The 17,643-nt window shown below is 41.2% G+C and overlaps 1 protein-coding gene across 10 annotated transcripts in view; it reads left to right on the top strand.

The window, feature by feature from the left end:
* Window positions 1-17,643, top strand: part of LOC138953461 (tubulin polyglutamylase TTLL5-like) — a 61,536-nt gene that overhangs the window by 22,923 nt on the left and 20,970 nt on the right. For 6 of the 10 annotated variants that reach the window (XM_070325290.1, XM_070325287.1, XM_070325289.1 and 3 more), the window contains 12 exons: window positions 976-1,038; window positions 1,798-1,857; window positions 2,094-2,145; window positions 2,531-2,633; window positions 3,267-3,343; window positions 3,687-4,034; window positions 5,370-5,516; window positions 6,772-6,884; window positions 7,526-7,743; window positions 10,400-10,543; window positions 12,951-13,037; window positions 15,621-15,650. In XM_070325290.1, coding sequence (XP_070181391.1) covers window positions 976-1,038; window positions 1,798-1,857; window positions 2,094-2,145; window positions 2,531-2,633; window positions 3,267-3,343; window positions 3,687-4,034; window positions 5,370-5,516; window positions 6,772-6,884; window positions 7,526-7,743; window positions 10,400-10,543; window positions 12,951-13,037; window positions 15,621-15,650 — 1,442 coding nt within the window. The remainder of the gene's footprint in view (window positions 1-975; window positions 1,039-1,797; window positions 1,858-2,093; window positions 2,146-2,530; window positions 2,634-3,266; window positions 3,344-3,686; window positions 4,035-5,369; window positions 5,517-6,771; window positions 6,885-7,525; window positions 7,744-10,399; window positions 10,544-12,950; window positions 13,038-15,620; window positions 15,651-17,643) is intronic. The other 4 variants (XM_070325291.1, XM_070325288.1, XM_070325293.1 and 1 more) reach the window with 4 other exon arrangements.

Below are 17,643 nucleotides of genomic sequence, written 5' to 3'. Positions count from 1 at the left end.
CAGACTTTCTGTTCATTACCTCCCTTTTAAGACCCTGTTTTCTCAGACTTTCTGTTCATAACCTCCCTTTTAAGACTTCCTCCTTTTAAAAGACATGATTTTTCTCACATTTGTGGATGTCTTAAAAGGGAGGTTTGTTTGTTTGTTTGCTTAACGCCCAGCCGACCACGAAGGGCCATATCAGGGCGGTGCTGCTTTGACATATAACGTGCGCCACACACAAGACAGAAGTCGCAGCACAGGCTTCATGTCTCACCCAGTCACATTATTCTGACACCGGACCAACCAGTCCTAAGCACTAACCCCATAATGCCAGACGCCAGGCGGAGCAGCCACTAGATTGCCAATTTTAAAGTCTTAGGTATGACCCGGCCGGGGTTCGAACCCACGACCTCCCGACCACGGGGCGGACGCCTTACCACTAGGCCAACCGTGCCAGTTTAAAAAGGAGGTTCCACTGTATATGCTGGTACCTGTGATGTCAGGTCCCTCTAAAGAGAGGACATGTCCCAATAAAGGACACCTTCTGTAGTCCTAGACTGCGTATTATCTTTACCAATCTCTACCTGTCATGACAGGCCACCTGCAATGTAGGGACACTTTCGGCTGGTCTCAAGGGTGTCCTTTCATCACAGTGAGACCTCCCAAAATCTGAGAAAATAAGATTTGGAATGAGATGGGGACCATGTTGTTATTATTATTGTTGTTTATGGAGTAACATGAAAGAGAGAGAGAGAAAGAGAGAGAGACACACACACAAACATCTACATCCACATGTCCATACACACACACACACACACACACACACACACACACACACACACACACACACACACACACAAACAAACACACAAACACACCCATAGAGTGACAGGGATAAAGAGAGAATGTACAAGATATGATCTTACCTCATCCTCTTCACAAGACTCACCAACTAGTTCTACATAATTGACTTATATGACTTAATTGTTGCAGGCCCTTTTTACAGTTCAACACAACTCACAACCTCATGCTGCACCAGAGGCTGTACCCAGAAAGGTAGCTATTGTTCTGTTTCATAACATTTATTTCTGCTACTGTTCCTCCGGGCAAAATTACCTGTTTGCTTATAATATATGCTGTTATAGTGTTATCCCTCAGATGTAAATGAACATGAAAATGAACATGAAAGCATAATGACATTGTTTGTCATTTTAACCGCTTTGGTTGTAATTGTATGTGCATGCATCTCTGTCTATCTGTGTTAATCTCTCTCTCTCTCTCTCTCTCTCTCTCTCTCTCTCTCTCTCTCTCTCTCTCTCTCTCTCTCTCTCTCTCTCTCTCTCTCTCTCTTTCTCTCTTTCTCTCTCTCTCTCTCCCTCTCTCTCTCTCTCTTTCTCTCTCTCTCTCCCTCCCTCCCCTCTCTCTCTCGCTCCCTCCCCCTCTCTCCCTCCCTCCCTCCCCTCTCTCTCTCTCTCTCCCTCCCTCCCTCCCTCTCTCTCTCTCTCTCTCTCTCCCTCCCTCCCTCCCTCCCCCTCCCTCCCTCCCTCTCCCTCCCTCCTCTCTCTCCCTCCCTCTCTCTCCCTCCCTCCCTCCCTCAGTCCCTCCCTCCATCTCTCTCTCTCTCTCTCTCTCTCTCTCCCTCCCTCTCTCTCTCTCTCTCTCTCCCTCCCTCCCTCCCTCTCTCTCTCTCTCTCTGTATGCCTCTTTGCTGTCTGTCTGTGTTGGTGGGCTTTCTTTACATTGTGCTTTTATGCATATTGCGCTTGTACAGATTTGTGCAAAAAAATCATGTTTTGTTTTCTTTTGTTCCTCAAGACACAAGATGAGTGGTACGAAATCTCCTGCTTCCAGTTTGTCTTCAGCTTCAAGGTCAAGGTAAGATCAGTCAGTTCCATTTTGACCCTTTGTGTGTGTTTGCTTTGTTGCTTGGATTTAAATGAATATTTGCTGAAATAAAGATGAAATGTTGCTGCTTTTCGTACTGCTGATTTGTGATTTTTTTCCAGTCATCTTTTTATCATATTAAAAACCTGCTGGCCTGCAAAGCTGCTGCCCTAAATGGGTTCAAGAATCGTTTCTTTAAACTGACAACGATTGTGTGTGTGTTTTAGGACAGGGTACTTGCAGGTGACAGGAACGTCTCACACCAGACTTGACGCCGAGGTAAGACACATATATATTTCTAGTGAAGGAGCTACTTTTTGAGGTTATAAACATATATTTCTGGTTAACAAGCTACTTTTACCTGTTTCGAAAGTGATCAGCAAGCTGATCATTGGCTCAGAATTTTTAGACAAGTTTGCATCAGAGTTGTTCCTGGTTTGTAGTGTAAATAAGTGAAATAAAATAAAAAGAGGTTTTACTTTTTTTTAGTAGCCAGTATGTTTGATTTGCAACAGTTCTAGAATGATTTTGTTTGATTAAATTGTAATGCTTTAAATCCCCCAGAGCATTTTGATTGAGCAGACCTTGCTTTGTGCATCCAGAACATAAACGAAAGTTAAAGAAAAATTAATGAAGACATCAATACAACTTTTTTTCTATGCAGAGAACCATCGAATCCTACACATTGGCTATGGTTCGTGCAAGGCAGTACGAACGTAAGCTTGGTTCCAGATCTCGCAGAAAGAAAAAGGGTTTACTCAGAAAAGGTGAGGACATCTTTTATTTTCCACTGCAAATTGTCATCAACATTTGGACTCACTGGAGTAATCAGTGAGTCTAAGTAATGAGCAGTGTCCGTCTGTGTGGGCGGGCGGTCAAAATGTCAGGTTTTAAGGATCGATACCTGAAGTAAAAACTTACAGATGTTATGATAAGAAAATCTGAGAAAGGGTGATAAAAGGTGGGAGCTGTTCAATTTGGGGGAAGGGGGTGAGGTAAAAGAGGGGCCTCTCGTGTATTAATGTCATTTTAACTGGTTGAGTAAATTGGGGGCCCGCTAGCTTAGTTGGTAGAGCACTGGACTTCTGATCCGAGGATCACGGTTCAAATTGGGGCTGGGAAACATCAGTCAACTTTATGTGCAGACTCAGTGGTTGTATCCCTGTTCCACCTCCGTTTCATCACTGTGGCACGTAAAAGACCTCAGTCATTCGGCCATAAGTGCAGGTGGCTGATTACGCCTAAACACACACACACCTGGGTAGCGCAACTCTGTTGCTGCTGGCTTTCCACTGGGAGGAAGCGACCCGAATTTCCAAGCAATGGGACAATAAAGTAACGAAGATTAAAATTAAATTAAATGAAAATTGAGTGATGTTGTACGTGATTGATGTTTTCAGGCTCGCGGCCAAGACTTGCACAGGGTCTGGCTGATGATGAAGAGGAAGGGGAGAACCAGTCTGGCGAAGAGGACGAGGTAAGATCATTCAATTGCATTCTCACTGTGTCTCTGCCACTCTGTGTGTATTTGTATGCTTGTTTGTGTGTGAGTATGGGCATGTGGATGTATGTGTGTTTGTGTCTCTCTCTCTCTCTCTCTCTCTCTCTCTCTCTCTCTCTCTCTCTCTCTCTCTCTCTCTCTCTCTCTCTCTCTCTCTCTCTCTCTCTCTCTCTCTCTCTCTCTCTCTCTCTCTCTCTCTCTCTCTTTCATGTAAAAAATATCAAAACGGAACTCTGACCTTTAATTTCTCTTTTACAAGTGTGAAAATATACTTCCAATACAACAAGTGAAAAAAACGCTTGCAACACTTTACTCACAGGGAGACGGCAGAGGCAAACAAGACGACAGTCACCCCAAACCCTCCTCCTCCTCCACCTCCGCCACAAACCAGGAGGCCGCTGCCGCCGCGGCCAACCCACAAGACACAGCAGAGGTCAAAGTTCTTGAGGTGAAGGTCGAGGCTCCGCACCCCTTGCCTCTACCTGTCCCAACCCCACCCCCTGAGCCCAAGTACGATGTTGTGGACCGGCTGGTGAAAGGGGGAACGTTGACCAAGGTTCAGGCGCGGTCAGCATTTGCCATGTACCTTGTTCGAGTCCAGCAGCGACTGATTTCTGAGAGCGGGCCTCTGCTGCAAGATGACGTCGATGCTTTGAACGAACAGATGGTGGGTGCTTGGGGTCTTGTGTTTTGTTCATTTTAGAAAAGGTTGTATTGGAGGTTGCTTGTGCAGTGGAAACCCCTTTTCTAAGGCCCCATATTTTATGTATAAGAGATCACAGTGTGGTGTCTTGAATGAATTTAAGCAGAAAATGAGAAAAAAACATGAAATCTGACAAATATTTTAGTGACTTTTACTTTTGTGTGCTTGATCTTAAAATGGTGGCTTTGGAAGGTGGCTTTGGAAGGTGGAGACAAATTAGAATGATCATATCAAAACAAACAAGTCGCGTAAGGCGAAAATACAACATTTAGTCAAGTAGCTGTCGAACTCGCAGAATGAAACTGAACGCAATGCCATTTTTCAGCAAGACCGTATACTCGTAGCATCATCAGTCCACCGCTCATGGCAAAGGCAGTGAAATTGACAAGAAGAGCGGGGTAGTAGTTGCGCTAAGAAGGATAGCACGCTTTTCTGTACCTCTCTTTGTTTTAACTTTCTGAGCGTGTTTTTAATCCAAACATATCATATCAATATGTTTTTGGAATGAGGAACCGACAAGGAATAAGATGAAAGTGTTTTTAAATTGATTTCGACAATTTAATTTTGATAATAATTTTTATATATTTAATTTTCAGAGCTTGTTTTTACTCCAAATGTAACATATTTATATGTTTTTGGAATCAGAAAATGATGGAGAATAAGATGAACGTAAATTTGGATCGTTTTATAAATGTTTATTTTTTTTTTACAATTTTCAGATTTTTAATGACCAAAGTCATTAATTAATTTTTAAGCCACCAAGCTGAAATGCAATACCGAAGTCCGGGCTTCGTCGAAGATTACTTGACCAAAATTTCAACAAATTTGGTTGAAAAATGAGAGCGTGACAGTGCCGCCTCAACTTTCACGAAAAGCCGGATATGACGTCATAAAAGATATTTATCAAAAAAATGAAAAAAACGTCTGGGGATTTCATACCCAGGAACTCTCATGTCAAATTTCATAAAGATCGGTCCAGTAGTTTAGTCTGAATCACTCTACACACACACACAGACAGACACACACACACACACACACACGCACGCACGCACGCACATACACCACGACCCTCGTCTCGATTCCCCCTCTACGTTAAAACATTTAGTCAAAACTTGACTAAATGTAAAAAGACAAATTCGTTCATAAATGTCTGCATATTTAATGCAGACAATCCGGATAGAGAAGCTTCCCTTAAAAACCACTGTATGTGCCATGTCAAATGGATTTTCTTTGGTTTTTCTTTTGGTTTATTTGGTTTTTTTAATCATGAATTTGATTCAATGGTCTTTCTGTGTGCAGGACCTTGTGCTGAGATTTCTCAAGCGTGCGGCTGTCAACTTGCAACAGACTTTCCGAGTGGTTGTTCCGAGTCGAAAGCTGTCGCTTGGGGACCGGCGTCGAATCCTAGCCAAGCAGCTAGGGGATTTTGTGCACATCTACAATAAGGTACCAGCGTTGTGGGTTGTTTTTTGGGGTTGTTTTTGTTCACTGCCAGCGTTTGTAGTCCTGGGATGGTAGGCAGGAGTCGAATTAAAACTATTTGGCCTGGGATAAACGGCATTGAAGGCAGGGCCGGACTAGGCGAAGAGGAGGGGGGGGGTTGCCAGTGGTGGCCCAGGGGGATGTCCCCCCTGGCGGCAGGGGCGGATCAGTTCATTTTATGACTGTTTTTTTTCAAAAGTATATTGTGAAGATATGGGTGTGAAGGCGCGAAGCGCCGAGCCGACGGCGCGAAGCGCCTAGCTTGCTAGGGGGGTCCGGGGGCATGCCCCCCCCGGAAAATTTTGAAAAAAAGGATGCAAAATGGTGCAATCTGGTGCATTCTGAGGATGATCATTACCAGTTTCAGGCAGCAGATTTTGTCACTGATTAATACCCCAAAAATTGAAACTCAATGTAAAATAAAGAAATGCATACCTCATTCAATATTTTTATTCTTTGGCTGGGGGGGGGGGGGGGGGGGGTCCGGAAACCCTAGAACCCACCCCCTCCCCTCGTTGTGGGGGTCAGGGGGCGAAGCCTTCTGAAGCTGACGGGTAGGTCATATTCTGAGATAGGAAAATGGTCGCTCCTTGCATGAAACGGTATAAAATAAGCAATAATAAAAAAAAAAAATTAAATAAGTAAGGTACATGTTTAGGCTAGGGGGGGGGGTTGCGCAACCCCCATAACCCCCCCGGTAGTCCGGCCCTGGAAGGTACAGTATATCCAAGACTAAAGTCTCTAACTTCGAATCTTGCATATCGGCCATGGTCAGCTTTGTTTGTTTGTTTTCATCTAAACACTCATCTTTGTTTTGCTTTGTTGCTGTTGTTTTTTTCTTTCATTTTTACCCCCATTTCTTTACACTGTTAAGCAGAGTTTTAGCAGGGGGCCGACTAATCTTAAATATGTTAAATGAATTTGTACTTTTTGTAGACGTGTTTCATACAGAATACAGTGTCAATCTAGATCTTTGGGGAAGGGATTTCAAAGAAGTTTCTCATTTCAGTAATGTTGTAAATGTGGTGTTGTCTTTCTGTCAGTAGCACTAGCAGTGTTATCTAGGATCTAGTGATTTATGATTCCTGTTGGGATACTGAAGCTATTTGTTCTTTCTGCGTGTATGTCAGCGAGAGCCCACTTCCTCATGTCTCTCGCTGATAAAATGCTTTTAGCGTGATATTGAGCTAAAGGTGTTTGTTTGTTTTCATTGGTGCAGGAGACAGACCAACTGAAACAACAGGTGAAGGCAGAAAAGCAGATCCGAGTGCTACGAGATTCTGACGAAAAACTGGACGACCGCAAGTTTGATTTCTTTGTCACCACTGCTGCGTCAGTTTGTTCAGCTTTTTTTGCTGTCTCTGCCTCTTTCTCTGTGTCTCTCTCTGTGTCTCTCTCTCTCACTCACCCCCCCCCCCCCCCCCCCTCACACACACACATACCTCCTCCTCCTTCTCCCCCCCCCCCACCCCCAATAGAAGACTTTGACACTACAAACTGGTCAGTGGTCACTATTCAGCAGATGGGCTTGCATATGGAAAATTGGGAAATGTATTGTATTTTTCCAATATTCTGTCTGTAAATTTAACTTGGTTTTAACCCTTCCTCCTTTTAAATGTAACTGAGTGTCGGAGCACAACAATCACCTTTGGAGGCGAAGCCCAGTCAAACAGGGGTGAGAAGTTTAGAGCTAATTTCTTAGCCCTATAAAAACTGTTATGGGTACACACAAGTTCCCAAGAACATACAAGGAGACTGCAGCAGCCAGACCCTATCACAAACAGAACAATGCACAAGTGTCGACGACATATAAGAAACGTCGCGCTCCTCAACGGCCGACAATGCAGAGCCTGCTCTGAAGGGTGACGCTGTAGTCTCCCTGTCACATAATGATTATCTCAATTTTGTTAGAAGTTAAGGGGGAATACCAATGTACACTTAACTAACTTCGCTTGTGGTTTTTCCCTGTGCAGTGAGGGCGAGCTGGAAGAAGTGCTGACCACGTACACCAAGTTGAACAAGTCGGCCAGCATTTTCCTGGGCAGCAACTCCACTGCAGCAGTCAGTCCCACCAAGCCCGCCCACAACCCTGTGCCCGCCCCCTCCATGCAGCGTGCAGAAATGCTGCACCGGCGCCGCGAGGCCAGCGAAGGAGACTCCAAGGGAATGGGAGAGAACGACCCTCAGAGAAGTAAGGAGACTAATCATAATACAGTGGAACCCCCCTTTTTTTTCTTCTTCTTCTTCTTCGTTCGTGGGCTGAAACTCCCACGTACACTCGTGTTTTTTGCACGAGTGGAATTTTACGTGTATGACCGTTTTTTACCCCGCCATTTAGGCAGCCATACGCCGTTTTCGGAGGAAGCATGCTGGGTATTTTCGTGTTTCTATAACCCATCGAACTCTGACATGGATTACAGGATCTTTTTCGTGAGCACTTGGTCTTGTGCTTGCGTGTACACACGGGGGTGTTCGGACACCGAGGAGAGTCTGCACACAAAGTTGACCCTGAGAAATAAATCTCTCGCCGAACGTGGGGACGAACTCACGCTGACAGCGGCCAACTGGATACAAATCCAGCGCGCTACCGACTGAGCTACATCCCCGCCAACCCCCCTTTTAAGACCCCTGGATTTAAGACCTCCGTCATGCCAACCTCCTTTTTAAGACCTGATTTTCTCAGATTTGTGGAGGTCTGTCAAGGGGGGTTCTACTGTACTACATTCATATATGTGACCCTCCACCACGAAATGAGTCGCATGTCACCTTTGCATGATTTTCATATTTTTACATTTTCCTAAAGAGTTTTTTATGCTCTATCCAGTGGTGAAAACCGTTTTAGAAAAGAGCAAAAACTGTTTGAGTTATAAGCCTGTGACTTAGGTGATCCTCCCACTGTTACCAGACACTCCCCGGACTTATATTAAGCCTAGCGCAGAACCGCGCGAGGTAACATGCGACTCATTTCGTGGTGGAGGGTCACATATAAGTGTTTTCCTTACAGCACAAAGCGCTTTACAATGTAAAGCAATGTTTAGAGAATGGTGTTTCTCTTGTCACTGTTGTGTCATTTGTTAGTGGTTTCCACAGTACTTCAATAAAAAACTACCGTATTTGACGGACTACAAGCCGCGACTTTTTTTCCCAAAAAAATCGCATTGCGGCTTATAAAAAGATGCGGCTAAAACGTTACCTAAACTTGAATAGCATTCACCTAATGGAAGTCGCCGCGGATTTTCATTTCGCTTGATTAGCGATTACAGGTACTTTATTAGCTCTCTACTCAAGACTCGGCGCTTTTCTCTTTCTTTCGCGAATCTTCGTTTGTCAACAAGTCGTCGTGACAAGATAGCGTACAGAGAAACACTGGCTGGATGTATCAGGATCTCACGCGAGATTTCGTTTTTTTGTGTCGCGATAGTTGGAGGAGCGAGAGCCGCCATGTTGTGTTTTCATCTGCTCGAAATGTGCGCAAATGTCGTAAATCATCCCAAAAAAGCTTATTCTGGGCGGGACTACATGTGTGTGTTGGTTACAAATTGTGTGTGTGATATTTTTCTTCAAACTTTTTCACTTTTCTTCTTTGTTTCACTTGTTTATTCTCGGAGCCGATTTCACCAAATACCGTACTTTCGTTTGCCTGGTTGTTTTGATTGATTGACACGATCTGATTATATTTTTTTCGACGGCGGCTAATATAGTGACGCGGCCTATACGTGGCTCGTCCCAATTTTTTTCTTAAAAGTCCGGGGTGCGGCTTATAAAACGGTGCGTCTTGTAATCCGTCAAATACGGTAGTTCATCATCTCAGATTTGGCATAAGGCCATCCTTCCCCTTGGACCTATACAAAAAATCAGCATCCTGACTGGTTCTGTGTAAAAGCCTGGCATTGGCAAGATCTGAGATTGTCAGCTAATCGTGTATATGAGAAGGACTGTGCTTCGATTGGCATTAAGATTTGGCAGCGGGGTGAATGGGAGTGTGTGTGTGTGTGTGTGTGTGTGTGTGTGTGTGTGTGTGTGCGTGTGTGTGTGTGTGTGTGTGTGTGTGTGTGTGTGTGTGTGTACACAGTCATTTTTAGAAAGGCAAGAGATGCAGGCTTTTTGTGTTATTCAGAGATAGATTATAATGGCTTTCAAGAGATTTCATCTTGCTTCTAGCAATCTCTGCTGGAAAACATTTTCTGACAGAAGTTTTGCAGTGGTATTTGCATCGTTAGATCTGGTTCCAGGCCAGATAATCCTTCAAGGCATTTATTTGCCTGTGCATCTGTTTTACTTATCTGTTTTGCTTATTTTTGTATAGTTTTGATAAATGAAGCAGCTGAGTTAGTCTTTTTTTACTTGTTTCACATAAATATTATTGCTTAATGTGGTTTTTGTTTGGGGTATTTTGTTCATTTTCTCAGCATATCGAACTAACTTTTAGTAAGCATAGATCAGATCAAAGAAAAAATTTTAATCCAACTTTCTCGACAAGCACATTTTTGGGCAGCACTTTCCCCAGGGAGAAAGCAGTCCAAATGTCCATGAGGGTAATCTTACAAGAGTATGATGCTTTGCCTTGCCTTTACCTTATGGTTCATTTGCCTGAAGAGACTGCATGTAAAGCTACACAATTTTGTTTACCAATCTATTATTTTGAAGAAGAAATGATTTCTTTGCCACTGACTTTTTTGCTCTGGACAGTTTTGTTAGCTTTTAGCTGTTCAGTACATAAATGATTGTATCATCATGCATCAACATTGAGAAAATCACAAGATAATGTGATCAATGCCATTACATGTAGTATTAACTTTTCTTACCTTTGTTAAGAATCTTTTTTTCATTTTTTTCTACTAACGTAGTACGTAGCGCTTCCTCAGTGGACATTCGCGAGACGGGGGGAGCTGGGGGTTACTCTGCGTCCTCCACGTCCTACATCAACGCTGTGTCCATCTACTCGCAAAAGTTGAGTCGCCCTCGCTCGGCTAGCATTTACAAACCTCCAGGTAACTAGATTTTTCTGTCATATTGCATGCTATGTTTGGAGACCCTGTGTGCAAATTCTGGTATAAACTGCATGAAACTGAGTTTGAAGTGAGAAGTTTGAGTAGAGTTTGGTTGAGTCTCCTTTGCTCAGCTAGCACTTACAAACCTCCAGGTAACTAATTTGTTTCTGTCATAATGCTAAGTGTGGAGACACTGTGTGCAAATTCTGGGATAAACTGCATGAAACTGAGTTTGAAGTGAGAAATTTGAGTAGAGAACTGATGCCAAGTTTGAAGTAAGAAGTTTGAGTAGAGTTTGGTTGACTCACCGTTGCTCAGCTAGTGACCCTTCAGGTAACTAGATTTTTTCTGTCATAGTGCATCCTGTTTGTAGACCGTGTGTGCAAATTACGGAAATCTTATGTCAAGTTTGAAGTGAGAAGTTTGAGTAGAGTCCAGCTGAGTTAACAGTTAACACTTCTTTAGAGCCGCCAAATATTAGATTTTTTCTGTCACACTGCATGTTGTTTGTAGACTGTGTGTGCAAATTACAGTAAACTGAAGCTGAGTTGGAAATGAGAAGTTTGAGTTTGAGTAGAGTTGGATTGGTCAACCGTAGACCTACAGGACATCTGCAGGTCTTCCTTTTTAAACTATTTTGAGTGCTTGAGCCCTTTATATACTTGTGTGGATCTTTGCAGCTAAAAACTACAGTGGTACCAGTGATGTAAGGCCCCTCCAATGTGATACAGTCCTCCCTTATGTTGGTCCTTTGCCTATTATTTCTGTTAAAATCTACCTGTCATGACAGTCCTCCTGCAATGTAGGCATGCTTTTGGCTGGTCCCGAGGGTTTCCTTTCATCACAGGTACCACTGTACTGAAAGCTTTTGTGTCAGATTTGTCACAACTGTTGATGGGTCATAACACTATCACACAGATGACTTGGTGCCTTATATTCTGTTTTTCACCCTCAGTACTAACTTTTTGTTTTTAAAAATTCAATTGAAGTTCTGTCCCTGTTTTGATGATCTGTTGGGCATAACAGATTCACTTTTCCCTGTCAAGTATTGAAGTTTTTACTTCTGCCTTTTAAAAATATTCCGGACTTACAATTCTGTTTGCTCTCTGTTTGTTTTTCTTTTTTTCCGGGGTAGGGTGAGGGGGGGGGGGGGGTCTAATCCTTCCACAAAAATGCAGAAAAGAATCAAACAATAAATCCTCTGTCATATGGCATGCAAGAGTGAATATGGGATGCAACATCACCTTCCAGAGTTTTAAAATCAGTTCTTCAGGTGATAGAAAACACAAACAGCAAGATTTTGTCTCACACTTGCATGCAAATGTAAAAACATGTTCATGCTGCAATGCAAAACATGATCTGCTACAATCGTTGGCTAACTTCTCTACATTGATTTAAAGGGTATGCTGAAAATACTGGTTTTCTGTCTGTTTCTTAATTTGTTACTGGTATTTTCTTTTCTTCTGTCTTCCTTTCGTCTTTGTATTTCATTTTCGTTTCAAGGTAAACCAGATTTTTTGTTTCTTTGTGAAATATCCCTACCTGATTCTAAATTGATAAAGGAATTGTGTATGCTGTCATTTTTCTTTGTTCAAATATTTTAAGATACAAGAAGATGAAATGACTTATGTGTGCAACTATTTAACTGTACTGTGTCAGCTAGGACACACACAATATGCATCTAAATCACATGATTGTGATGCATATCTGTCTGTGTGATGTGTGTTTTAGTCTCTGTGTGCATGCGTTGGAGTGTTTGCACACATTCAAATATCAGGAAAAGCTTTCCAGATGATAAGGGTTTCAGCAAACAGTTATGCAAGCATGGAATATCTCCTGGCTATAGGCATTAATGTTTTAATAACATGTGCAGATGATTGACAATCAATTTAGGGAGCTGGTATGTGTTGGGGGGAGGGGAGGGCCGGGGGGGGGGGGGGGGGGTGTAGGATGAGAAGACAGGTTTTGTATTTGAGAGATCACAGGACATGCAGTAAGTTTTGTATGACATTTTTCAAGCAGTTTTATGAAAAATGAAAATGAAAATTTGTCTCTAAAACATGTTTTCCACTCCAAATCTTAAACCAAGTGTATCATTGTTAAAGGTTGAGGCAGACAGGTTGAGCTCAGTTTTAACCTCTTTCAGTCCCATCTGTTGTACTTCTAGATTTCTGTCAAACATTGGTATTTTTACCAGCCTGACACAATGTAAATTTCATTGTTCATCTGCTTGTATCTTTTGATGAAAAGTAAAACGCCATTCTTTTATTTGACAAGTATAAATCAAGTGACATCAAGGCTAAAATATTAGCTGTTTCTAATTTGAAACTTTAGAGTTGTAAGTGTTAAACTATTAAAGGCGAATGCAGTAAGCAATTTTCAATCAGTCTAAAAATGATGTGTACAGTGAAACAACAGCCTGCTACTGCTAGCGCTCCTCTAGCATGGACAGAGGGGAATAAAAGATTGGAATCCTATGAACTGTACCCACTTCGTGAGTCAAGCTAATCTTCTCCTGTTTCACATTGTTGTTGTGGACTTGCAAAAGAAGCTTACAGCTGCTTCAGTGTTTCCCTGTTGCAATTCATCCGCTTTGATCCGTGCAATAGTCTTTGGTTTCCTAGTGTACAGTGGAATACTTCTTCTAAGACCCCTACAAATGTGAAAAAGGAAGGTCAAGGAGGGATCGATCAGTCTCAAAATTGGCAGGTGTTAAGTAGAAAAAATCTGAGGGAAAAAAACCCTCTTAACTTGGGGGGGGGGGGGGGGGGGGGGGGATCTTAACCACAATTTAGTAGGATTCACGGATCAGAGAAATGACATCTCATACAAAGTCCTAACAAGTGTTTGCTTTGTTGACAATTTTAACATGTCCGCTAAATCATCAACACTCATGTAGATGCAGGTATGTCATCATATTTTGCATTGCTTTGTTTAGTTGAAGTTTGTTCAATTGGCATTTGGCTTATCACACCATTTTTGGCACGCTTTGCTGATAGTTGATGATAGTTAATAATTACATTGTGGTGTTTGTGGCTGCTTCGGACTTGTTTGTTTGTTTGTTTGCTGGTTTATTTGTTTGTTGTTGCTTTGTTGGTTAGTTTGTGTGTTTGTTTGCAAGATCGGGATGTGTGTGGAAGGGTGGGAACAGGGGTTACATGAGGGAGAGAGGATGAGGGGCCAGTCAGGAGAGAAGAACATTAGATTCAGGAATATTTGGATTTGTTTGGATCATTTACTGTTGTGTTATGTTGTTTAGTTATTGTGTTCTTACCTGTTACACTTTATATTAGTTAAATTGAATTGTATGGAAGATGTGTTTCATTTTTACATTTAGTCAAGTTTTGACTAAATGTTTTAACGTAGAGGGGGGAATCGAGACGAGGGTCGTGGTGTATGTGCGTGTGTGTGTCTGTCTGTGTGTGTGTGTAGAGCGATTCAGACTAAACTACTGGACCGATCTTTATGAAATTTGACATGAGAGTTCCTGGGTATGAAATCCCCATACGTTTTTTTCATTTTTTCAATAAATGTCTTTGATGACGTCATATCCGGCTTTTCGTGAAAGTTGAGGCGGCACTGTCACGCTCTCATTTTTCAACCAAATTGGTTGAAATTTTGGTCAAGTAATCTTCGACGAATGCCGGGGTTTGGTATTGCATTTCAGCTTGGTGGCTTAAAAATTGATTAATGACTTTGGTCATTAAAAATCTGAAAATTGTAAAAAAAATATTTTTTTTATAAAACGATCCAAATTTACGTTCATCTTATTCTTTATCATTGTCTGATTCCAAAAACATATAAATATGTTATATTTGGATTAAAAACAAGCTCTGAAAATTAAAAATATAAAAATTATTATCAAAATTAAATTGTCCTAATTAATTTAAAAACACCTTCATCTTATTCCTTGTCGGTTCCTGATTCCAAAAACATATAGATATGATATGTTTGGATTAAAAACACGCTCAGAAAGTTAAAACGAACAGAGGTACAGAAAAGCGTGCTATCCTTCTCAGCGCAAGTACTACCCCGCTCTTCTTGTCAATTTCACTGCCTTTGTCGTGCGCGGTGGACTGACGATGCTACGAGTGTGGCATTGCGTTCAGTTTCATTCTGTGAGTTCGACAGCTACTTGACTAAATGTTGTATTTTCGCCTTACGCGACTTGTTCTTTCTCAGTTGCTTTAAATTGGATGCATGTTGGTTCGCTACCTGTTGCACTTATGTACATGTATTGACATTTCAAGGGCAGACTGCTAGAAAAACAATTAAGCCTTCAGACATAAATACATGTATATAATAATAATACTACTACTGTATATATACATCTTGTCTCCAACATTTCATCAGCATTTAGTTTCCTATAAGTATAACATGTGATCAGTGTGCTAAGACATGAAAGTCACTGTCTTAATTTTCTTCAGTTGATCAGTCTGCTAAAAATGCTATTACAATGTATTTATTACAACGGATTAGTTCTTTCTTTATTGTTTTTTTTTGTCTCCCATAATATAACCCCCCCCCCCCCCCCCCCACCCTTTCCTTAGGTAGACCTTTCTTCACTTCAATTCCTTTCAGAATTATCTGTTATGTACATTCATCTTTGCTGCTATAGTTGTAAATAAGTGGATGAAGTATTTCGTTGGAGATGAAAGAAGTTTTGCTGGAGTTTACCTGTGAAGGTTACATGGAAAAATGTTTTTCTATAATGATGTCTGTTATTTTCCTCCCATGTGAGCTCTTTTTTGGTTGATTATATAAGGCACAAAAAAAAATAGTCTGTTTACGGTAACCCGACCGACCCTATTTTTTTCGCGCGACCCTAGACTTTTTTTTGGCATTTGGGAAAAATAAAAAAAGATTAAAATTAAAAAAAATATCTTTTGTTTTTTTTGCAAAATAACGTAAAAATATGGTGGTTTTTTTTTTTTTTAAATCCCGACCTACCGACCCTATTTTTTGGGCCTATGTTACCGTAAACAGACCTTTGTTTTTTGCCTAACCAGTATGCATGTGCATGTTTGTATATTGCACAGGTATCACACTGTAACACTTCTTGTATTAATTATTTCAGAGCTGTTCACTGCTCTTGATTCAGATGAAGGTAATAATTAAATTGGCTTTTGTGCAGCTGGAATATTTTCTGAACATGTTTCATTTACTTTCCATTTTACATTTCCCTTGATTTCTCTGTTCAAAAGTAGTAGTAAGAGCAACTTGTTGGTGTTGGGGACATTTGTCTTACAGTTACTTTGTAGTTTTTACTTTGTAGTTTTCATGTTTCTGTTCAATTTTCAAATAACAATAAACCCTTTTTTACATGGCGCCACTCAATCTTTCATCTTTCTTTTTCTTTTAGTTAATAATTTGACCTTCCTTGCATACTTCTCTTCAATTTTTTCTTTCACATTACATTTTTTGACAGGATCAGATAAATGGATAGAGAGATATCTGAACATGCAACAGACACATTCTTCAGATCACTTGAGAAAAATAAAATCTGTTTCATTTGCCATTGCCGTTGTTTTTTGTGTGTGCAGTTTTTGTTTATTGTTTTGCAGAGCGCAGCTAGGCTAGAACACTTTTTAAAAACCCTAACAGCTTTTCTAATGCTGCAAAGCTTTTTTAATTCTGCAAGAACCTGATCTGGACAGAATACCCTGTTTATTATTTACGCCTTCAATTTTGATAAACTAATTATTATTGCCAAGGCAGTTGAAAACATCAGGATTAGCGCAAATGCTGGCAAACTTTGTGGATTTGGAAAGATTTTGAAGAACGACTACAGCTGTTTCCACAGCTGTTAATGTCTAGCAGTTTAATCTTCCCATCTGCTGACTGTAAAAAGTTCACATTGCTTATGTACATATGCTGTAGAGTAGTCATGAAATAGATAGAATGTTTCTGTTTCTCTAGTACCTTTTATTTTATACAATATCCTTTTCCTTTATCAGAGGTAATTAGTGTGTGTGTGTAGAGCAATTCAGAGTAAACTACTATAGACGGATCTTTATAAAATTTGACAGGAAAGTTCCTGGGTATGATATCCACGGACGTTTTTTTCATTTTTGACTCACATGCGAAGCAAAAGTGAGTCTATGTACTCACCCGAGTTGTCCGTCCGTCCGTCCGTCCGTCCGTCCGTCCGTCCGTCCGTCCGTCCGTCCGTCCGTCCGTCCGTCCCGGCGTCCGTCCGTCCGGAAAACTTTAACGTTCGATATTTCTTGGACACTATTCAGTCTATCAGTACCAAATTTGGCAAGATGGTGTATGATGACAAGGCCCCAAAAAACATACATAGCATCTTGACCTTGCTTCAAGGTCAAGGTCGCAGGGGCCATAAATGTTGCCTAAAAAACAGCTATTTTTCCCATTTTTCCCATTTTCTCTGAAGTTTTTGAGATTTAATACCTCACCTATATATGATATATAGGGCAAAGTAAGCCCCATCTTTTGATACCAGTTTGGTTTACCTTGCTTCAAGGTCAAGGTCACAGGAGCTCTTCAAAGTTGGATTGTATACATATTTTGAAGTGACCTTGACCCTGAACTATGGAAGATAACTGTTTCAAACTTAAAAATTATGTGGGGCACATGTTATGCTTTCATCATGAGACACATTTGGTCACATATGATCAAGGTCAAGGTCACTTTGACCCTTATGAAATGTGACCAAAAAAAGGTAGTGAACCACTAAAAGTGACCATATCTCATGGTAGAAAGAGCCAATAAGCACCATTGTACTTCCTATGTCTTGAATTAACAGCTTTGTGTTGCATGACTTTGGATGACCTTGACCTTGGGGTCAAGGTCACATGTATTTTGGTAGGAAAAATGTGTAAAGCAGTTCTTAGTGTATGATGTCATTGCTAGGTTTAGCTGAAGGTCAAGGTCATGTCAAGGTCAAGGTCAAGCATGTGAGTCGTATGGGCTTTGCCCTTCTTGTTTGGATAAATGTCTTTGATGACGTCATATCCGGCTTTTTGTAAAAGTTGAGGGGGCACTGTCACACCCTCATTTTTCAATCAAATTGATTGAAATTTTGGCAAAGCAATCTTCGACGAAGGCCAGACTTTGGTATTGCATTTCAGCTTGGA

The sequence above is a fragment of the Littorina saxatilis genome, linkage group LG17 (genome assembly GCF_037325665.1).
Source record: "Littorina saxatilis isolate snail1 linkage group LG17, US_GU_Lsax_2.0, whole genome shotgun sequence".
In the NCBI taxonomy this organism is placed as follows: Eukaryota; Metazoa; Mollusca; class Gastropoda; order Littorinimorpha; family Littorinidae; genus Littorina; species Littorina saxatilis.
This window is presented reverse-complemented; position numbering and strand designations above follow the sequence as displayed.